Source organism: Ailuropoda melanoleuca, chromosome 8, assembly GCF_002007445.2.
Source record: "Ailuropoda melanoleuca isolate Jingjing chromosome 8, ASM200744v2, whole genome shotgun sequence".
NCBI classification, from domain to species: domain Eukaryota; kingdom Metazoa; phylum Chordata; class Mammalia; order Carnivora; family Ursidae; genus Ailuropoda; species Ailuropoda melanoleuca.
Genome location: NC_048225.1, coordinates 44,547,408 through 44,572,320, shown reverse-complemented (window position 1 = coordinate 44,572,320; position 24,913 = coordinate 44,547,408). Strand labels below are relative to the sequence as shown.

The 24,913-nt window shown below is 36.2% G+C and overlaps 1 protein-coding gene across 4 annotated transcripts in view; it reads right to left on the bottom strand.

Moving 5' to 3' along the window:
• DLG2 (discs large MAGUK scaffold protein 2) overlaps nt 1-24,913 on the bottom strand; it is a 1,964,683-nt gene that overhangs the window by 1,663,708 nt on the left and 276,062 nt on the right. For all 4 annotated transcript variants that reach the window (XM_034666214.1, XM_034666215.1, XM_034666218.1 and 1 more), the window contains exon 3: nt 21,428-21,573. In XM_034666214.1, the coding sequence (XP_034522105.1) occupies nt 21,428-21,573 (146 nt within the window). The remainder of the gene's footprint in view (nt 1-21,427; nt 21,574-24,913) is intronic.

Below are 24,913 nucleotides of genomic sequence, written 5' to 3'. Positions count from 1 at the left end.
AATTTCAAAGTGATTAGCATTAGTGGAATTTTATAGTTAATTTTTTTCATCATCTCAATATTATATCCTTTGAGGTCCAATACTTCTAGTAAACAGGAATGTGATCCAATTTCATTACATTTGAGCAGCAGTAGGTACAAAACTAATGTATTCTTACAATTTTGGATCATATTATTGGAAAGTTAGCTAGAGTACTCCAAAGAAAAATATTACTATAAATTATTCATAGAAAAATGTTGAGCCTCATTTAGCCTCAGCAAAGTAACCACCAGCTCTGTAAGTTACTCACAGGCTTCTTTAGGTAATTAATTTTGCAATCAGAATTTTCTTTTAAAAGTTAGTTTGGGTGCGTTTTTAAAATTTAACCTAATTTTTTTTTTATAAATGAAGTTACTATCTATGAGAAATGATACTTGCAAAGAAAAATCCACTCAAGAAGGATAATGTATAGCTTTCCAGGTACCCCGTTGAATATTCCCTAGTATGACAGCCAACTAATTGGTCTCCCTGCCACCAGTTTCTCCCTTCTCTGATCTATCATGCATGATGCTGGCAGCTTAATCTTCGTTAGCAGAACTGATAATGCCACTTTCCTGCACAGAAAATTTCTATGGCTCACAACTGCCTAAAGAACAGAGTCTAAACTCTATCATATTGTAATTAAAGCTCTCAATCAGACAGCCAATATCACCTAATCAGTCTTATAACTCTTGGCTCCCCTGTCTGCTAAACCTGACTACTGACTGCTCGCCATTCATAAAGACTTTTCCATTTTTCCTGGGAAGGGCCATGGGACGTCAGGCACATAATTATTAATCCCCACAACAACACTGTGGGGATTTTACTCTGTGACTTCGATCAAATTACTCAACTTTTCTGAGGTTTAGTTTCATCTTTGGCAAATTAAAAATAATGCCTACGTACCATCACAAATCCTATTTAAAACAAGGTGAGCAATCAATCAATAAAATATTTACCTTGCTGGATTGCTATGGAGATTAGGAGGTAATACATTAAAAATGCCTAGCCCAGACTTCATTTGTAAGTAGCAGGTTTTATTACTCTTCCAAGTTTTTGCTCATGCAGTTTCCTCTTCCTGAAATATCTGTCTCCTCCACCCAAGTCTTAAGCATCATGCAAAGCCCAGTGCTAGAGCCACATGGCCATGAAACCATCCCTAATATCCTTGTGAAAATTAGCCTTTTCCTCCCAGAGTGTAGTGGAGAAATTCCTGGCTTATAGTCAAATCCCTGACTCTTGTCACTTTCTAACAATATAATCCTGGACAAGTTGTTTATCCCAGCTTCCTCATTTCTAATATGGATAGTGACATCAACTCTATCTGGATCACCAAGCCATTCTGAGAATCAACTAAGATAAGTGATATTTTGAAACTATATAATGGTCTATATATATGAGACACTGTTCCTCCTACTAAGTATAAGATCCAATAAAGAGCCTTGGTCTTCCTCATCTTGGCAACTGATATAAAGATAGATATCAAGTCCAAGGAAAAGAAAATGACTAGTATTCATGTCAGGAAGATTGGAGAAAGGCACCAAGTGAAAGGAACAGGTCAAAAACAGGTGGGCAGAACAGAGGCTAGGAAAGAAGACCACATTCCTGAGGTTCACTTCTACGCACCAGCCAACATGTGCAAAGATGGGTAGCAGCTTAAAGACACCACTCAAAGATGACAACACATAGCTGATATTCTATAAGTGACAAGGAAAGGGAAAACGTGAGAAAGCAGAGGGGAAAGAAAGGAAAGAAAAGGGAAGGGAATGGAAGGGAGGACAGTTTCATCATTCTTTATAAGACCTAATTTTTGTGCTTCTTGCCAGGCTGGAGTAATTTTAAAAAATTAAGTGGTAGTTAAAGCTTGTTTGAGACCATTCACTTGTGCTTTAAGGTTCCCCTCTATGACTGTGCCTCTTCTCTCTATTCCACGTCTCTCCCAACTCACTTTCATTTATCATCAGGTAGTTCCCCCCACCATCACCCAGGTCCCCTGGGCCACCTAATTACTCTTTTCCTCCCTCTCGCTCAAATAAGCATAAATTTAAAAAAAAAAAGTAAAAAGACACTGGTCTTATTAAAATGTCAATAAGGAGCTCTGACAAGCTCATTCATACCTGACAGCCGTATGATACTGCCCTACAGCCTTATGGCAGGCATGTACATTCTACCAGGGACTACTATTACTCTTTCTCTTCTTCAGCCCCACAAAAATATCCATGAAAAGAATTCCAAGTAACAGCAACAGGTATGTGAGAAGGTATTTGCGTGCTGTAGAGTAATGATGATGAGATTATCTACATTCACATAATGCTTTTGCTTTGCAAACTGCTTTCCCATCTGATATTTGATCTGAATTCCCCGGAAAGAATGATGAAATAGGGAAATAAAATCCTATTTTTACCATACATTCTAATATAATGCAGTTTGATAAAATTCAGTTTTCAAAGCCTTCATGTATGTGTGTGTGTGTGTGTGTGTGTGTGTGTGTGTGTGTATCTTTACATCTGATTCTCCCCAACAGGTAGTTTTTTTCTCCATTTACTGATGATGGAAGTAAGACTCAGAGATGGAAGGACTTTCCACAAGATCATTACCAATATGGTAAATATGCTATTTATGGTATATTTACTAGGCTCAGGAACTACTGTACTAAGCACTTTACATACCTTACATTTTAGTCATCCTTCAAAATAATTTTATGAGGTAAATATTATTATTATTTTAACATTTTGCGAATAAAGAAATTGAAGTTCAGAGAGGTTAAGAAATTTGGTTGTGGCCACATAACTAGCGTACAGAAAAACCAAAATTCAAACACAGAGCTCTCAGATGACTCTTCATTTTCACATTATGCCAAGCTGCCTCTTTCCTGGCCCAGTACTGCTACTGCAACACGGTTCAATAATCGTTCAGTATTATAAGAATGTTTTCCTTTTGTTACCAAGTCAGAATTGCAGGTTTCAGCACAGCAACTCAAGCTCTGTGGGAAAAAATGACTAATAAATATAAATTCTTAAAGCAGAAGTGGGGAGGATTCTATGTCTGTTTCTTTCACAAAAGAATAAAAGATAGTTAAGCAAAAAACTCACCATAACTGGGAGCTACAAATCAGTTAATGTAGTTTTGGCAGCCAGTAGGAGAGTGATATATGCTTCAGTATAGAACAGTAAAGAAGAGAGAAATAAATCACTTATAGCTCAGGAAAATAGACCCTAGAAACAAGCAAAAAATCAAACCTTGGATTATCTGTTTTCAAACAAGTAATGTCTTTGTTATGTTCCCAAAATAAAGGCTGAGTGAATATTTTCCATTTGTTTCAAAACCTCAACAACACAGAATAACTCTATTATGACTTTGCTGCTGCCACCTTGTAACATCGACAGCATATTATTGGTAAAAAATACTATAACGAAGCAACAGAAACCTTTTTGATTTACATTTTCTAAAAATCTTCTACAAATCAGAATTTAAGTTAAGCAGTTAGAATTTTATCACATATATGCTGATGAAGTGAAAAGAGAGATCTCTCCCTCTAGGCACCTGAAATGAAATTTCAGGAACTAGTAGGTGAAGTTTATATTTAAAATGATTCCAGGATGAATGAAAACAGGTAAATGTCATTTTCTTTCAAGACAAGAAAAGTCTAAACCTTGATCTCCAGGTCTTTTAATACTACATACTATTAAAACAATGTCAACGTTTTTCTTTGGGAACTCATCTGATTTTGTTTTAAGAGAGAAATCAATCATTGGGAGGCATACTATAAGGACTTCAGAGGATCCAAAACAATGACCCCATTGTCCTTGCTATCCACTTCAATATACACTAAATATATAGCTACAATAAAGAAGCCTATGAAAACTAATGACAAGTCAAACCAATCCAGGTAGAAATAAAATATTTCTCATTTCTAAAAATAAGAGATTTTGCATGCCTTTTGGGAAGGTCAGAACAAGTCATTCATACGCTCAAAACCTTCCGGTGGTTTCTCATTTCTCTCAGAATAAAATCCTTCCAATAGCCTATAAGGTTGTACATAATCTGGCCCCCTATCATCCTTAGAACTTACCTTCTTTTTTTTAACTTCATAATAATATTTTTTTATTATATTATATTTTTTATTATATTATGTTAGTCACCATACAGTACATCCCTGGTTTTTTATGTAAAGTTTGATGATTCATTAGTTGCGTATAACACCCAGTGCACCATGCAATACGTGCCCTCCTTACTACCCATCACCAGCCTATCCCATTCCCCCTCCCCCCTCCCCTCTGAAGCCCTCAGTTTGTTTCCCAGGGTCCATAGTCTCTCATGCTTCATTCCCCCTTCTGATTACCCCCCCCCCTTTCTTTATCCCTTTCTTCTATTCTTCTTTCATTTGTTCTCTTGGCTACAGCCAAACAGACTTGCCCCCAGTATCCTTTGACTATACTAGCTCCCTAGAGGACCTTTATACTGGCTAGTACCTCCACCTGGAATGGTCTTCCCCCAGATAATCTCATGGATAATTCCTTTACATCCTTCAAGTTTTTGCTCAAATATCACCTTGTCATTGAGGCCTACACTGACCACTCAATTAAAATTGCTACCTCTTGTAACCAGCATTCCTAACACCTTTCAACCAGATTTATTTTTCCCATACAAGTCATCACATATTAATACATTATATACTTTATTTAATTTTGATGATTATTTACTGTTTGTTCCCACCCCTAGAATATAAGAACCAGGAAGGCAGAAATGTTTTGTTTGTTGACATATATCTAATACTGGACATATAATATATACTCAACAAATACTGATAGAATAAATTAACGAATGAATGCTATTATTCTTTCTAAGAACTGAAGTTTGGTGAATCAACCAGAAAATGACAATTTTCATAAGCTATGACTATAAAAATATGGAATCGAGCAAGGAGAGCTTAAATAATAAGATCTTCAGTTGGAGATCTTAGAACCTTTAGCTTTATAGGGCTGAAAATAGCAGGAATCTTTTCTTCCCTAGGACTTTCTAACAACCTAAAGGGATGAAGCCCTGTCTGTTGCATAATTATCCCCAACCCACACCAGCGAATTCTAATATCAACAGAGTAGTCTCTTTTTTGGTATGTTATGGACAGAGGATTGAGCAGAGAAGCTGATGCTGGTCATTTCCCTCTGCTTTTTTTTTTTTTAATGTTATGTTAGTCACCACACAGTATATCATTAGTTTTTGATGTAGTGTTCTGTGATCCATTGTTTGTGTATAACACCCAGTGTTCCATGCAATACATGCCTTCCCCTGGAATTGTGCAGGGGAGCAGGAGAGGCAGGGATGGGGAGATGAAAAAGAGGTTTTATCCTCCATCTTCTTGGAAAGTGGTGATATGGAAAGACTATGCCACCAAACAACCAATATAGAAGAACATAAACTTTATTCTAAAAACCTTTGTAATGGATAACACCTACTCTAGGCAACTTCTCCTTTCCCCCCTTTCAATAACAGAAAGGTTCTAAAGAAATCTGTACTCCAAAAAATAACTCCTATTTTAAAAATGGAAGTAGACTGAATCAGACATAGTCATGTTACAAGAAGACTACTGGGGAAATACTGCCAAATGATCAGCTATGGAGCATCAAATCAGGATTATTTTATATAGGGAGATACATACTATCTTGGGAATACTTCAGGGTAAGGTACTCTTATTGTTATTGTTGTTATTCTTTTCTTTCTTAAAACCAATCACAGATTTGTTAGAAAGACCCAGAAGGAAAGCAATAGGGATTAAAAACATTTAGAACAGTGTCCGGCACACACTAGCCCCATATAGATATTTACTATTATCTGCATTTCTAATCTCAATTCCATAATAAACTATCTTTCACACAAACTTGTGCTGTATAAAAAAGATGATAGAAGGAAATACGTCAAAGTGTTACCAGAGGTTACTTCAGGGTGAAGAATTACATGACTGAACTTTGATCTTCCTACTTTCCCTACCTACTTTAATGTGTTCTATACTCCAGTCAAACAGAACTAGTTGGAATTTCCCACATGCATCCCATGCCTCATCACTTCTCTGACTTAACTCAAGCTGTTATCTCTGCCTGAAATGCCCTTTTTGCCTACTTCTACACACCCTATCCATCCTTCAAGGCAGCCTTTAAGGCAATAATGATAGCAGATAAGAATTATTGAGTGCCTACTATGTGTCAGGCACTATATTAAGCACATTATCTAGATAATCTCACTTAATGAATTCAAAGCCCTCTGAAATAAGTACAAATATTATCCCTGCTTTACTGATTAGGAATCTACAGTTTAGAATGATTGAATAATTTATTCAAGGTCATATAGATTACAAATACTTAAAACCCACATTTGTTTGAATACAAAGTCAGAGCTTCAGTCACCATCCTCACAGATTCATCCTTAAAAGTCCAGACTCTCAACTAAAAAACAAACTCCTTGAGTTCAGGGTTAATGGAAAAACATATTTTAATTTTAGTGTCTCCCAATGAATTTATCTAGCACAGAGCCTAACAAAATACAGTAGCTTCAACAATAAATATTTAAATGAAAGAATTAATGGATGAGTGAGTCATTCCATCAGCTGTCACTTGTACTATGCGTTTATTCTAAAAATACAGCAGGCTCTCATGGAAGATTCAGATGGCCCTAGCTAAGAAGGTAGAGCTAATTTTAGTGTATTTGTTCTTAGGAGGAAAAATGCTATAAGCTAAAATAACAGAATTAAACTTCTCAACAAATGATTGATAAAATGGGGGAATATTCTAGGTTTTGAGGAAAAGGAAATAAACAAAATAGACAAAAATCCTTTCCCTTATGAAGCTTATATTTCATTGAGAGAGCAAACAGACATTTAATTCAAGATTACCATTTTAGAGGAAGAAACTACGATCTAGAGGGATTAAATAATTTATCCAAGTTGCCCAGCCAGTAAGTGGTGGAGCCTGCATTCAAAGCCAAAGGGTCTGACTATAGAGAGCTTTCCCTTAACAACTAGGCAATAATGTTTCTCTTGATAGATGATAACAAGTGCTTGAACAAAAACAAAGCAAAGAATGGTAACAGAGAGTGCTGGGTAGGGTTATTCTAAATAGAATGGGGTAGGACTCACTTGAAAAGGTAACATTAAAAACTTGAAAGAGTTCACCCCCTCCCATGCAGATATCTAGAAAAACAGCATTTCAGGCTATTCCTGAAGGACAAAACAAGTGCAAAGAAATCAAGGCTCTATGTGTTTAAGGAATAGTGAGGAAACTAGGGAAGCCAGACAGGAGTGAGTGAGGAGTAGAGTAGTAGGGTTAAATCAGAGAGGTAACTGAAGTCATGACTGGTAGAGATCTACAAGATATCACAAGGAGCTTAGCTTGTGTGGGAAGACACTGGAAGGTTTTGACAAAGGAGTGACACCATATGTCTATGTTTCACAGTAAATGCTAAAGACCTTACTTTTATAAAGTGACCTCGATTGTAAATACACTGTTTGAAGACAGGGCAGTAGAAAACAAATCTCTTAAAATTATGTTAAATATGATGGAGGTGTCATAGTACATGTGATAAAATCCCAATCTCAGTTTTCCATCACTTCTAACTTATTTTATGGCAAAAATTGAAAGTATAGCAATATTACCACACAGTAAAAAATATCAGACTACTGAGTTGGATTGAGAGGTAAGATGTGCAGAATTTTTCATATATAAAGATTTTATTTATTTATTTATATGACAGAGTGAGAGCACAAGCCAGGAGACAAAAGGAGAGGAAGAAGCAGACTCCCCACTGAGCAAGGAGCCCACTGTGAGTCTCCATCCCAGGGCCCCGGGATCATGACCTGAGCCGAAAGCAGCCACTTAACTGACTGAGCCACTCAGGTGCCCCCACAATTATATTTTAAAAGCAAACTTTTCATAAGGTACAAACTTCCAGTTATAACTTTAAAAAGGACTGAAGACATAACGCACAATGTGATGACTATAGCTAACAATGCCGTATGGCATATTTGAAAAGTTGTTAAGAGAGTAAATTCTAATAGCTCTCATCACAAGGAAAAAAAGACATTTTTCATTCTTCTTCTTCTTCTTTTTTTTTTTTTTGGTAACTGTATGAGATGATGACATTAACTAAACTTATTGGAATAATCATTTCACAATATGTATGTCATTATTATCCTATAAACCTTAAACTTACACAGTGCTATAGGTCAATTATAACTCAATAAAACTGGGGGAAAACTTTGGTTGAGACTCAAGCTTTGCTTTATTTGTTCTTTCTTGTTTTTTAAAAACTGATTAAGAGATTTCTATCTACCATCCTCTTTTCCTCATAGCAAATTTTCCTGCAGCAAGCCAGACATTAAAATGCAAGTTACAGGATATCTTCATCAAAGCAGCAAATCTTTCTGCATCTATTGCAGAAGGACAGAGTGACTTATTAATAATGGGTTTTCCTTGCATATCCCTTTTACCCTAACCACCCTACATTTGAATTGTTGCATTAGAGGCTTCCAGAACTTCCAGAGGACATAACAACAGAGAGCACAGACACCATATTCTTGTTTTTAAATTCAAAAGCTATTATTCAGGTAAAAGACTGGAAAGATTTACAGGACCATGCGGTCAAATGGAATATATTTCTTCCCAGTTACACACTCTACCTCTGTCCAAAACACTCATATTAAAAGAGCAAAAGAGAGAATAAAAGAAGAGAAAAGGAAGCTTTGCCAAAAATCACTTCAACTTGCATTCTTCTCTCAACCCTAAGTCTTTAAAGAAGTTCCCTGGCACCAATAGGGCACAGGAGAATAAAATAAAAACACTGGTAAAGGAACATCCAGTAGAAGATACTGAGAAGCTTCACTAAATCCCACTGTACCCCAAGAAGAGGAGGAAGCAGCCAAATGCTCGTTTTGCTGCCAGTTTTTACTCATGTAGCCATGAGATACACTGACGGAGATTTAAAAAATAATTAAGTGAGGAAGTTTTGTGGTTAAAATGAGGAAGAGGAGCAGAGGGTAGAGCACACCTTATAGCTAAAGACCAAGTACAAACATGCATCTCAGCTGCATATGCCAACATAAAGGAGTGAGGATTCTCCAAGATTAGAAAGGAAATGTCCCAACAGGAATTATCTCATTGTGGATGTTGATTGATGATCATGATGCTTCCCTGACTGTCTCCCCCACCAATATCATTCAATCTACCAGTAATCATTGAGGCACTGTCCTCGGCACAGTGATGTACAATATTACACAGTCTCTCTACTTTTACCGAGATGTTCTGACGAAATATTTGCATCAAGGAATTGTTCCCTCTGAGAAAAAAAGGATGGTGGAGGAAAAGTGTGGGAGTGATTAAATGTAAAGCAAAAATGCTTTGAGAAAACCCAGAATTTAGAAGATTATGTTTTCTGCCTCTCAGCAGATTCAAAGCTTAATACTAAGATCATGTGGATTTACAGAAAAATAAAGTTAAAAATTCTATGCAATATTATAATTCACTAAGAGTCCTCCTGTGCCAGGCACTGTGCTAGACACTAAGTGAACAATAGTGCCCCTCTTTGTGGAGCCTTCTACTGGGGGTGGCAGACACTTCCTTGGCATGAAAGTATCACTGACATCTTGCAGCCAAGAGCCATCTGATGGTTACTTGCCCTGAAATCCTCATTTTTATGCTACCAGGTTTTGTCTTCATGTTGTCAAAATACTTCAAAAGATTGACTTGATTCTACTAAAAAGAAGCACAGAACACAAAGGTAAATCTTGAATCCATAAAACAAAGTCATCATTTCAACCACTAATATTGACTTCTGGAGTTGTCAGAGGATACTTCCTTTTTTATTTTTCTGCATTATCAGAGATTTTTTAAAGGCTACGGATGTCTTAATAATCCTTTTTGTTGTTGAATAATGTACTAGCACATATATAATCCACTGAAATCAGTATCCCAGTGATGCATCCATTGCTTTAAGTGTTTTTGAAACTTTTGTTTCCATAGCCAATGTACCTGTCACATAAGAATATCATTCTTATTGCTTCAGAGGATATTATCCATGAATTCCTATGACAGCTTTGATAAACTAAAGTACACCTGTTTCTCCTCCATTCTAGCCTATATCTTGCAGAGACCCAGCTAAGAGAACAGGAAGAGGGAAGCATAATTGAATAGGCAAGGAGCCCTATAGCCAGAATGAAACTGGACAATGTGCTTAGAGAGACTTCTTTCTAGTTCAACATGTACTTCCTGAGCCTAACATAGTAAACACTCTTGTGCATAAGAGGAATCAGAGATAAGGAAGACTTAGGATTGCTGTCCTTAAAGAACTTACATGTCCTTCCCCGATGCTTTAAATAAACTGTTCAAAGGAAGGGATACAAGATGAGAATTAAAAAACATAACAAGTCTGTACACTATATCAACAGAATCTACCCAGGATGTTGTCCCTTATTTTAAGGTTTTCTGGTAATAAAATTCATTTTGGCCCCACTTCTCAATTACTGTTCATCATTTAAACAACTTTAGCAACAATTTAATTTGGACTCACTCTCCAAAATTTGACCTTGGAAAGCCAATCCCAACAGAGCAAGATCCTAAGTAGCCCTGCCCAGTGCACTGACACCCAAAATAAGATATACTCTCCTACTGTGTCCACTTCTATCTTCAAGAAGACAGGCCAGACAGATCTGTCTCTTTGCCTTATATTACCCATTAAGAAAGAACAATCAGATTCACTTCAGAAGTACCCTAATTGGAGTTAGTGAGCATTCATGTTCTGATGTTTTGGATATAACTGGCCAATATTCAAATCACTAAAGGATGAGGACTTCTTTTTTTTTAATATATTTATATCAGCCTTATTGAAATATAATCAACACGATAAATTCCCCTTATTTAATCTTTTTAATGATTTTTTATTATATTATGTTAGTCACCGTACAGTACATCCCCAGATTCCGATGTAAAGTTCGATGCTTCATTAGTTGCGTATAACACCCAGTGCACCATGCAATACGTGCCCTCCTTACTACCCATCACCGGTCTATCCCAATCCCCCACCCCCCTCCCCTCTGAGGCCCTCAGTTTGTTTCTCATAGTCCATAGTCTCTCATGTTAAGGATGAAGACTTCTTAAACAAGAGATTTTAAGATGAATAGCGCAGAACTAATAGAAACCCTAAAACTGCAGTGGGAAAACCCACACTATATTAACTCTGTCTTTCCTATCCATTTTGACATTAAAAAGTAAGTCTAATACCCATGCAGGTTTTTTTTTCCTCATCATTCATCTTTATATCACCAGCATCTGTTCAAAAACCAATTAAAAGTCCTGACTGATATGTATTCAGTCAGATAATCTTAGGTAACCACTGAGTAAACAGCCTAAAGTTCTGTTTTTCTTTTTAAATGAGTTATCTAGCTGATGTATTTGTTGAATGGATATTAATATGAACCAAAGTCATTCCCTGTGTATAACAGTTCATGTAAAAATTTTATCCCTAAGAAAATCTATATATAGCAATATTATGTAAATTGAATCATTTGAATATACAAAAAACCCATATAAACGGACACAAAGAGACATACAACAGAAAAATGAGAAAAGAACATGAATAAATTCACAAAGAGCAGATTAATATAGCCAACAAGCATAAAAAACAATGTTCAAACTCACTAATAGTCTGGGAAATGGAAATTAAGTTAAAAATGAAGTATCACTAAGCCTATTAAACTGGCAAAAATTAAAAAGAACAGCAACATCTATTGCTGGAATGGATGTGAGGTTAAACTGTATCAACATGCATTGTTAGTGAAAATACGAAAGGCAAAATCAGTCTGGCAACACTTATTCAAGACAAAAGTATGCACACCCTTGGAGCCAATAACACCAACCCTGAGAATCTATCCTATAGAACAAAAGTATCAATATGTTCAAAAATGCATGCAATCATCAGATTGCAGCATTAATAACCATGGGGAAAAATTGAAAACAATAAATTCACACTGAGGGGTTAACGCTGAATAAGTTATGATACATCCACACTATGAAATTATGCATCCATCAGAAGAACGAATTAAAGGTATACCAGACAATTTGAAGAAACATTCATATAAAATGAAGATTTTTTTAAAAACAATTACTTTTCATAATACTGTGGGTGTGTGTTGGTGTGTGTATATGTGTGCATGGATATATATAAAATAAAGATATAAATATACATATAGATACATGTTTATGTTTATACATGAATACACATTGTATGGGTGTAGAAGGTATAAACACATTAAGTTGGTAAGCTAGGTTACCTATATGTAGAGGGGAAATTAATGCTGCACAGACAGGAAGTGAGTAAAAGGGAAAACATGAAAAGTTAAAAGGTAAAAAAAAAAAGTTAAGAAAATTGGACACCTACATGCAAAATAATGAAACTTGACCACTCTCTCACACCATACACAAAGATAAACTCCAAATGGATGAAAGACCTCGATGTGAGACAAGAATCCATCAAAATCCTAAAGGAGAACATAGGTAGCAACCTCTACGACATCGGCCAAAGCAATTTTTTGCATGACACATCTCCAAAGGCAAGAGAAACAAAAGAAAAAATGAACTTGTGGGACTTCATCAAGATAAAAGCTTCTGCACAGCCAGGCAAACAGTCAAAAAAACTAAGAGCAGCCCACGTAATGGGAGAAGATATTTGCAAATGATACTACAGATAAAAGACTGGTATCCAAGATCTACAAAGAACTTCTCAAACTCAATACACAAGAAACAAACAAATCAAAAAATGGGCAGAAGATATGAACAGACACTTATCCAATGAAGACATACAAATGGCTAACAGACACATGAAAAAAGTTCAAAATCATTAGCCATCAGGGAAATTCAAATCAAAACCACATTGAGATACCACCTTATGCCAGTTAGGCAGGAAACAACAAATGTTGGAGAGGATGTGGAGAAAAGGGATCCCTCCTACACTGTTGGTGGGAATGCAAGTTGGTACAGCCACTTCGGAAAACAGTGTGGAGGTTNGCTAAGCGAAATAAGTCAAGCAGGGAAAGACAATTATCATATGGTTTCACTCATTTATGGAACATAAGAAGTAGGAAGATCGGTAGGAGAAGAAAGGGAAGAAGAAAGGGGGGGTAAACAGAAGGGAGAATGAACCATGAGAGACTATGGACCCTGGGAAACAAACTGAGGGCTTCAGAGGGGAGGGGGGTGGGGGAATGGGATAGGCTGGTGGTGGGTATTTAGGAAGGCACGTATTGCATGGTGCACTGGGTGTTATACGCAAGTAATGAATCATGGAACTTAACATCAAAACTAGGAATGTACTGTATGGTGACTAACCTAATATAATAAAAAATATTATTTAAAAAAAGAAAAAGAACTGAATTTAAAATAAAAAGTATATACTTAATCATTTATGTAAAATTAAGTAACTGCATGGGATGATGCATCTAGAAATTGACTAAAATTTAATTCAGGAGATCCAAATAAAGAGCAACAAGAGCCTAGAAAAAATACAGGAAGACAGCAAATACTGGAATGAAAAAGAATAAAAAAATGGTGGTAGATTTCATCACTTAAAAATTAAAAATATTTTGAATGTCAAAAAGCCTTATAAGCAGAATTAATAGTGATCAAGAAACAAGAAATATTGCAATAATTATGACAATAGGATGGCATATTTCATAAATAAAATGCTCTTGCAAAACAGTAAGAATTTTAGCAACACTTCAAAAATGGACAAGGAGCTTGAATGAATCGCCAAAGAAATATAAATAGAGAGGAAGATGGTGGTGGAGTAGAAGAACCCTAGGCTTGTCTCATCCCAAAGACACAACTAGATAACTATCAGATCATCCTAAATGCCCCTGAAATTGACCTGAAAACTGACAAACTCCAAAACTAAAGGGAGAGAAGAGGCCACAGTGAAGATGAAGGCAGAGACTTAGACAAAAGGCCAAGATAAACGAATTTATCCCAAATGAAAGAACAACATAAGGCCACAGCTGGAGATCTAAGTGAAACAAATGTAAGTAGCATGATTGATTGAGAATTTAAAACAACAATCATTAGGATACTCACTGGGCTAAAGAAAGAATAGAAGGTATCTTACCATAAGATATCTTATCACAAAATAAAAGAGCTAAATACCCCAGAAATCAGCCTGAAGACTGACAGAACAAACTCCACAACTAAAAGGAGAGAAGAGGCCACACTGAAGGTAGAAAGTACAGAGATGGGCTTTAAGGGAGAAACAGATAGTGAGCACTACAGAGGAGAGGGAGCTGTGGTCCCAGAGAAGGGCAAGAGAGAGAGGGGCACACGGGAATGAACAAGAATGTTTTCCCAAAACCATTGGCTTAGAAAATAAGAGTAGCTGAATTTCATGAGTTCTTGCAGCCAGTGGGGCTTAAAGCCTAGAGTTTTAAAGTTCAGCAGTCTTGACTGGGATAGAGCCCTGAGAGTACTGCCCTGCTCATGGAGAAAAAGCAGGCAAACAACGTGAGGGCAGACAGCATGGAAAAAGCAATTTGAAAAATGCCTGGGACACACAGTGGAGAGATTATTGGCTCCTCTGGGAGAACGTCCAAGGGAGGGAGCATTCACAGAGACCCCTCCCCAAGTTAGGGGGAGCTGGCTGCCACCCTTTGCCACCACTGCCCCTCACCATAAACACAGAACAACATGTGGGAGGCAGTACAGTGCCAACACAGGCTTCCCAACTTCCTTACACGAAACCCCAACACCCTGTGCTCTGCCAGGACTACCCTTCTCAGTCAAGCTTGCCTCAGTCTGAGCATGGTGGGCTTCTCCTCCTCTCTCCCCACACCACATCTCCCAACCAGAGAGTTCTGCATGGCCTCAGTTCTGGTGGAGTTGGATATCAGGTCTCATTTCACAAGGAGACCAGAGCACACCTAGTTAAAAGTCACCATATTCCAGCCAGGGACCAAACATTTTCCAGAGGAGGGAAGAAGGGCCTCTGCAGATGACTGGCCCGAGGGATAGAGAAGCCAAAATTTAATAGCAGAATGCATACAGCACACACTGGAGACACTCCCTGAAGTGCCAGACCCTGGCCACTACATGACCTCTTCTTCATAAGGCCATTACTTTCATGAGTAGGAGACATAACAGCTTTTCTTTTTTTCTTTTTTCTTTTTTTTTTTTAAAGATTTTATTTATTTATTCAACAGAGATAGAGACAGCCAGCGAGAGAGGGAACACAAGCAGGGGGAGCAGGAGAGGAAGAAGCAGGCTCATAGCAGAGGAGCCTGATGTGGGGCTCGATCCCACAACACCGGGATCACGCCCTGAGCCAAAGGCAGACGCTTAACCGCTGTGCCACCCAGGCGCCCCCATAACAGCTTGTCTAACACAGAGAAGAAGGCAGAGACTTAGACAAAATACTAAGATGGAGGAATTTATCTCAAATGAAAGAACAATATAAGCCTACAACTAGAGATCTAAGTGAAACAGATAAAAGTAACATGCTTGATGGAAAATTTAAAGCAACAATTATAAGGATACCCAATGACTTGAGAAAAGAACAGAAGACATCAGTGACCCTTACAACAAAGATAAAAGAGTTAAAAAAGAATCAATCAGAGATGAAGAATGCAATAAAGGATATTGGAAATAGGCTTGATGCAATGGATAGCTAGCTGGAAAAAGCCGAGGAATGAATTAGTGATCTAGAACACAAAATAATGGAAAATAATGAAGCTGAACAAAAGAAAGAATTGTGCAGCACTAGAAAAGACTTAGGGAACGCAGTGACTTCATCAAACATAATAACATTTCTATTATAGGAAGCCCAGAAGAAGAGGAGAGAGATAAGAGGGCAGAAAATTCACTTCAAGAAATAATCACCAGAAAATCTGGAAAATGGGGAAGGAAACAGACATTCAGATCCAGGAGACAGAGAACTTCCACCAATACCAACAAAAGCAGGACAAAACCAAGACATATGCTAATTAAATTTGCAAAATATACTGATCAAGAAAAAAGTCTTAAAAGCAGCAAGACAAAAGAAGTCCTTAACTTACAAGGGAAAACTCAGAAGGCTAGCTGATTTCTCAACAGAAACTTGGCAAACCAGAAGGCAGTGTATGATATATTCTAAGTGTTGACTGGGAAAAACCTACAGCCAAGAATACTCTATCCAGCAAAGCTATCATTGAGAGTAAAGGACAGATAAAGAGTTTCCCAGACAAATAAAAAGCAGGAGTTCATGACCACTACACCAGCCTTGCAAAAAATACCAAATGGGACTCTTTGAATGCAGGGGAGAGAACAAAAGTGACAAAGACAAGAAAGGACCAGAGAAAATCTCCAGAAACAATGACAAAACAAGTAATAAAATGGCAATAAATACATATCTATCAATGATCACTTTGAATGTAAATGGACTAAATGCTCCAATCAAAAGATACAGGGTATCAGAATGGATTTAAAAAAAAAAAAGACCTATCTATATGCTGCCTACAGGAGACTCATTTTAGACCTAAAGACCTCTGCGGATTGAAAGTGAGGGAATATAGAAATATTTATTATGCAAATGGATGTCAAAATAAAGCTGAAGCAACAGTACTTATATCAGACAAAATAGACTTTAAAACAAAGACTGTAACAAGAAATGGAGAGGGTCACTATATCATAATAAGGGGGACAATCCAACAAGAAGGTGAAACAATTGTAAATATTTATGCATCCAACATGGGAGCACCCAAATATATAAAACAATTAATAATAAGCATAAAGAGACTCATTGATAATGATACAATAACAGTAGTGGGCTTTAACACCCACTAACATCAATGGACAGATCATCTAAACAGAAAATCAATGAGGAAACAATAGCTTTGAATGACACGCTGGCCCAGATGGACTTAACAGATATACTCAGAACATTCCATCCTAAAACAGCAGAATACACATTCTTTTAAAGTGCACGTGGAACATTCTCCAGAATAGATCACATATGAGGTCACAAATCAGGCCTCAGCAAATGCGAAAAGATCAAGATCGTACCATACATCTTTTCTGACTATAATGCTATGAAGCTTGAAGTCAACCACAAGAAAAAAATCTGGAAAGACCACAGCTACATGGAGGCTACACAACATGCTGCTAGGGAATGAATGGGTCAACCAGGAAATCAAAGAAGAAATAAAAAACTTTACACAGAAAGAAATGAAAATGAGTATACAATGGTCCCAAATCTTTGGGATGCAGCAAAAGTGACCCTAAGAGGTAGACTTATTGTAATACAGGCCTACCTCAAGAAGCCAGAAAAATCTCAAACAGCCTAATCTTACACCTAAAGGTGCTAGAAAAAGAGCAATGAACAAAGTCTAAAGCCAGCAAAAGGAAGGCCATAATAAAGATTAGAGCAGAAATGAACTAGAAAACAATAGAACACATCAACGAAATGAGGAGATGGTTCTTTGAAAAAATTAAGAAAATTGATGAACTTCTAGCTAGAATTATAAAAAAAAATGAGAACAGACCCAAGTAAATAAATAAAATCAGAAATGAGAAAGGAGAAATAACAACCAACACCACAGAAATACAATTATGAGTACATTATGAAAAACTATGTGCCAACAGGTTGGACATCCTGGAAGAAATGGGTAAATTCCTAGACACATATGAAGTATCAAAACTGAAACAAGAAGAAATAGAAAATTTGAACAGACCAATAACCATCAAAGAAACTGACTCAGAAATTTAAAAAATTCCCAACAAACAAAAATCCTGCCAAATGGCTTCACAGGAAAATTCTACCAAACATTTAAAGAAGAGTTAATACCTATTCTTCTCAAACTATTCCAAAAAGTAGAAGAGGAAGGAAAATTCCAAATTTATTTTATGAGGAGAGCATTTCCCTGATACCAAAACCGACAAAGAATCCACAAAAAAGAGAACTATAAGCCAATATCCCTGATGAACATGTATGCAGGAATTCTCAATAAAGTATTGGCCAACAAATCCAACAACACATTAAAAGAATCATTCATTATGATGAGGTGGAATTTATTCCTTGGCTCCAAGGATGGTCCAATATTTGTAAATCAATCAATGTGATACACCATATTAAAAAAAGAAAGGATAAGAACCATATGATCATTTTGATAGATGCATAAAAAGCATATGACAAAATAGAGTATCCATTCATGATAAAAACCCTCCACAAAGTAGGTTTAGAGGGAACATACTTCAACATAAAAAAAAGCCTTATATGAAATTCCCACAGCTAACATCATCCTCAATGGGGAAAACCTGAGTGCTTTCCCCTAAAGCCAGGAACAATGCAGAGATATTCACTCTCACCACTGTTATTTATGATAGTATCGGAAGACCTAGCCACAACAATCAGACAACAGAAAGAAATAAACAGCATCCAAATCAGCAAGGAAGCAAACTTTCACTATTTGCAGATGACATGATACTCGTTATAGAAAACCCAAAACCGCAACCAAAAAAATTGCTAGAACTGATACACAAATTCAGTAAAGACATAGCATACAAAATCAACATACAAAACTTTCTGCATTTCTATACACCAAAAATGATGCAGCAGAAAGAGAAATCAGGGAATCAATTCCATTTACAATTGCACCAAAACCATTAGATACCTAGGAATAAACCTAACCAAAGAGGTAAGAGACCTGTACTCTGAAAACTATAAAACACTGATGAAGGAAACTGAAAATGACACAAAGAAATGGAAAGACATACCATGTTCATGGAATGGAAGAACAAATATTGTTAAAATGTCTATACTACTCAAAGAAATCTATGCATTTAATGCAATCCCTATCAAAATATCAATAGCATTTTTCACAGAGCTAGAACAAACAATCCTAAAATTTGTCGGGAACCATGAAGACTCCAAATAGCCAAAGCAACCTTGAAAGAGAAAAGCAAAGCTGGAAGCATCACAGTCCCAGACTTCAAGTTATATTACAAAGCTGTAGTGATCAAAACAGTATAGTACTAGCGCAAATATAGACACAAAGATCAATGGAACGGAAAAAAAAAACTGAGAAACGACCCAAAAACTATATGGTCAATTAATCTTTGACAATGAAGGAAAGAATATCTATGGAAAAAAGACAGTCTCTTCAAGAAATGATGCTGGGAAAACTGGATAGCAACACACAATAGCATGAAACTGGACCACTTTCTTACACCATACACAAAATAAATTCCAAATGGATTAAAGATCTACATGTGAGACATGAAATTGTAAAAACTCCTAGAGGAGAACACAGGCAATAACCTCTTTGACATCAGTGGTAGCAACTTCTTTCTAGATATATCTCTGGAGGCAAGGAAAACAAAAGAAAAATACACTACTGTACTTCATCAAAATAGCAAACTGGTGCAGCCACTCTGGAAAACAATACTGAGATTCCTCAGAAAGTTAAAAAATAGAACTATCCTGTGATCCAGCAGTTGTACTACTAGGTATTTACCCAAAGACTACAAAAATACATATTCAAAGGGATACATGCACCCCCGATATTTGTAGCAGCATTATCTACAATAGCCAAATTATGGAAACAGCCCAAGTTTCCACCAACTGATGAATGGATTAGGAAGATGTGGTATACACACACACACACACACACACACACACACACACACCATGGGATATTACTCAGCCATAAAAAAAAATGAAATATTGCCATTCATAATGATGTGGATAGAGCTAGAGAGTGCTGAGTGAAATAAATGAGTCAGAGAAAGATGAATACCATATGATTTCACTCATGTTCAGAATTTAAGAAACAAAACAAATGAGCAAAGGGGAAAAAAGAGAGACAAGAGGGCAAACCAAGAAATAAATTTAACTATAGAGAATAAACTGATGGCTACCAGAGGAGGGGGATGTGGGAGTGGGAGGTTAAATAGGGAATGGGGATTAAGGAGTGCACTTGTTGAGCACTGGGTATTGTATGAAAGTATTGAGTCACTACATATTGCATACCTGAAACTAGTATTACATTGTATGTTAACTAACTGGAATTTAAATAAAAACTTAAAGAAACATAAATACCCAATAATTATTCATAGCTTAAAACTGGAAATAGTCTAAATATTGAATGGAGAACTATTTAAGTAAATTCCAAATGATGGAATATTATATAGCCATTAAAATATTTTCAAAAAACATCTAATGACATGATATGGGAAAATATTATCAGTATAGCATTAAATGTAAAAGTCATAAAAACACCATATATTCTGGTGTACAAATTTTATGTACATATAATCTGTACAGAAAAAAAAGACTACAAAGGTCAAAATAATTATAGGTATTGAAATTAAGACTTTTAATGCTGTTAGTATTTTATAAACTTTATATAGTGGTATCAATTAACACATTATTGTATACTTTTTCTTCAAATAACTAAGGTAGTCATCAGACTTAGTCTCTTTTGTTTTTCAAATCAATTCTGAGCAAGATAGAACGCATATCACAGGCCTCAATCTTAACAATCCAAAGATTCAGTGAAGTGCCATTGATTATCACTAGGATTCCATGTAGCTTCCAAGTCAGCTTCACTACACAATCTTGACAGATGTGTGTGTGTGTGCGTGTGTGTGTGTGTGTGTGTGTACTACTACCTGCCTTCAAAGTATTGAATGTCACTTAAAAATATCATTGAGCTGTCCCTGCCTCCATATTAATCCTTAGTTATGAACCTGAGTACTTGCCTTACTCTTCAGTAGCTATTAATTCCAACAGTAGTCTCCAAATTTTTTGATCTCATATATCCTATATATAAAAACCATTTGAACACAGAACTCTACTAGCTTTATATTTATTTATACATACATAATGTGTGTATTACTGTTAATAAATTATATAATATAAATTCATAAATAATATAAATTGCACAAAATTTTTAAAAATATAAAGAATATGATAAAAAATATAAATGGAAATTCTATTATTTTGTTCCTAAATCCTAACTCGTCATTTTAAAACATCCCAAGAGATATGGCCCTACTGTGGAGATGACAGCCACAGACCATAATTTCCAATCCTATCTCCTTCCTGTATTGCATCTGGAAACATGTTCTGAAATTCCAGAATGCCTTAAACTTGAGTTAACTCAAACTATCACAATATTCATAACAGAATTCACTTGTACAATGTGAAGAATCATGTCTTCTCATGCCTTTTTGTCTCATGGCAAAATATGGATTTTTATATGTAAATATTGCATACAGTATAGTATAACTACATTTATATTATTATTGTTGCCATCTGTTGGTAACGATTACTACTACTATGGCTGTGACCACTTTACTGGTGTAAGTAAGTCATAATATTATTCAGTTCTTTTAGATGTTTCAGTATATACCTCTGCAGATCTTTGAAGGTTATCATGGCATGGAGCAAGAAGGGATGTCTTCTCCCATTTCTGTGCAACTTGGTTGGCTTCTTCTATCTTCTGGTCACAACTTTTTTGAGAATTTAGCAATGTCACCTCATAAAATTCTTGAATGTCTGTGAAAAAAATGTAAGGGAAGGATCAAATGTCATGTACCATCACATAAATAGCTTTTGCATATATATATATATATATATATATATGAAAATTTTGCTGACTAAAGAACTACATACACATGATCCCAAAGAAAAATAACAAAAATAAGGAAATCCTGAAAATTGCATTTTCACCTGCATGAGAATTCTTTATTTATAACTGCAAAAATTGGAAACAACCAAGATGTCCTTCAATCACTGAATAGATAAACTGTAGCAAGTCCATATTCAAAAATAAGGAGGAATGACCTATCAAGCCATGTAAAAACAGATGAAGCTTAAATGCTAAGTTTAAATATCTGGTCTGAAAAGGCTATATATAATGTGATTCCATGTATATAATATTTTAGAAAAAGCAAAACTAAAGAGACAGTAAAATGATCAGTAATCACTAGAGGTTCTGGGGGTGGGGAAGAGGATTAAATAGGTAAAGCAGAGGTGATGAAAATATTCTGTAATGATACTGCATTGGTGGACATCTAACATGAAGCATTTGTCAAAGCCCATAGAACTCTATAGCATAGAGAGTGAACCTTAATGTATGTAAATTTTAAAAAATCATTTAGGGAGGTCAGGGAATCCCAAGATTTAACACAGACTGTGACAAAAGAATCTAACTGTATTACAAATGTGTGAAATAACCTCCCTAAAGGCAGTAGTAGAAAAAGGTGGTGTCCTGAAAATGAGTAGAAATTGTAAAACCAAAGATGAAGGAATTATTACAAAAGAATCTTACTCTATTCTCTAGTTGATAAATTTGTTTCCCATGGTGTAGCAAAAGTTAGCAACTTTGGAACCACTGTGTGTGTGTGTGTGTGTGTGTGTGTGTGTGTGTGTGTGTGTGTATTAGAATTGAACAGTTAAATGGATGGTGGATGGTGGGAACCAGGTTTCTCACTATTGGAGTAGGAGTTTACAAAAAAGTAGGTGGGGACAGGTGAGAGGAGGGTACTAGAATGATCCCTATGATTTTGTATTATATTTGGAGACATTACTATAAACTCCTTTTTAGCTTAATATGGGTATAAATGGATACATATAGAAATATTTATAGATCTGTATGTACACAGGTTAATATATACACATATATTTTCTTACTTGGTATGCTGAAAGGACCTAGAATTAATGAAACCCCAGTAAGAATGAACACAATTAATAGCCAGATTTTGGCCTCTATATAGCATTCTCCAACAATTGGTAAAGAATAATGAATAAATAAAGTGGTACTGGATTAGGATTGGGACTATTTACATGAATTCAAAAATTTTTAAAGGGAGGGAGAAAGGAACAGAGGAAGGAAGAAAGAGGAGGAAAGGAAGAAGGGAGAAAAAGAGTGAGATGGATATAGAAAACTACGAATAGAAATAAAAATGATGATGTGTGTATATGTTTCCTAGCTCTGTGATATAATTCGTAGGCTGACAGGGCCTAGCAGGAAAAATAATCCAATAGCAACAAGCATGATCTGGAGCCCAGATCATGGCTTGAATAAAAGGAATCAGGGCTTCTTGAGAAAATGGTTGACTCTACTACTAGAGGAATAACAGAAAACAATAAGAATGAGGCTAGAACATCTTGAATACTCATAAATGAAAAAATACTACCTCCCCCCCCAAAAAAACCCTGCTAAATGGGGCATGTCAAAACAATATAAGAGTTATAAGAAGTAGCAGCCAAAGATGGCCAGTAGTATTGGATTAGAACCCAAACTATAAAATAAACACCCATGAATCTATATTGGTATGTGCACACATGTATGAATAAATGAAGGAATAAATGTATGTAGATATGCAAATAGACAATCTCCCCTGATAAAGAGTTCCAAATAATTTATTTAGATATTGTCCTCAAGGAGATGAAGGATAACTTTCCTCCCCTTAAGTGTGAGCTGTGCCTACTGACTTCCTTCCAAACAATACAGTATTAAAAGGGGGAAAGCAAGAGTAACTTTACAGAGGTGAACCCCAACAAACAAGTGAATCAAGTGATCAAGACCAACATCATCATTGAAGAGTTATGCTAATAGCAGTAATGAGAATGGTACTTTACCTCTGTGGTATTCCTCTCCAAAACGCATAACCCTAATCTAATCATGAGAAAGACAGAAAAATCCTAGTTGAGGGATAGTCTACAAAAAAACTTGACCAGTACTCTGCAAACTGTCAAGATAATAAAAAATGAGGAAAGTCCAAAAAATTGTCACAGTCTAGAAGACCCCAAGGAGACATGATAAATAAATGTAATATGGTAACCTAGATGGGATCCTGGAACAGAAAAAGGACATTAGCTAAAAAGTATGGACTTAATTTCATAATAATGTATCAATATTTGTTATTAGTTGCCACAGTAAATATAAGATGTCAACAATAGGAGAAACAGTCTAGGATACATTGGAACTCTCTGTACTATCTTTGTAACTATTCTGTACACATTAAAACTACTCCAAAATTTTAAAAAAACCCTTATTTTTAATTGCCTTTTTATTTTATTTTTTAAAGATTTTATTGATTTATTTTCAGAGAGAGAGAGAGAAGGCACAAGCAGAGGGAGCTGCAGGCAGAAGGAAAGAGAGAAGCAGGCTCCCTGATAAGCAGGGAACCCCATACAGGACTCAACCCCAGGACCCTGGGATCATGACCTGGGCCGTAGGCAGCCGCTTAACTGACTGAGCCACCCAGGCGTTCCTTTCATTGCCTTTTTAAAAGGCATTACACACGGGCTTCTGGGTAGCTCAGTCAGTTAAGTGTCAGACTTCACCTCAGGTCATGATCTCAGGGCCCTGGATTGATCCCCCAACACACTGGGTTCCCCGCTCAGTGGAGAGTCTGCTTCTCCCTCCTCCTCTGCCTCTCCTCCCAGTTCATGTTCATGCACTCTATCTCTCAAAAAAAATACATAAAATCTTTAATAAATAAATAAATAAATAATAAAAGGTATTACCCAATCCCTGCTGGAAACCTGCCCAAAGGGCCCCCAAAATGAATGCTTTCATAAATCCATTTTCAGATTTAGGATGTAAATGGGATTAAAAATTATCACACAAAGTTACATTTTGCAACTTTTTAATATATGAAAAAAGCATTTTTGACAACATCTGCTTCTGACACTATGGCTGACTAACTGCTCTTCAGATTAACTAGGCACTTCGAAGTGTTACTGATGTTGGAGCACATGGGGTAGGTCTCTAAGAATGATCTTCCATATAGAGACACACAAAAAAAAATCTGAGCTGAAATCAGATCAGCTGGGAGGTTAGATTAATGGTAGTTGACAGACAAAAGGGATGGGGATGTTCTGAGGA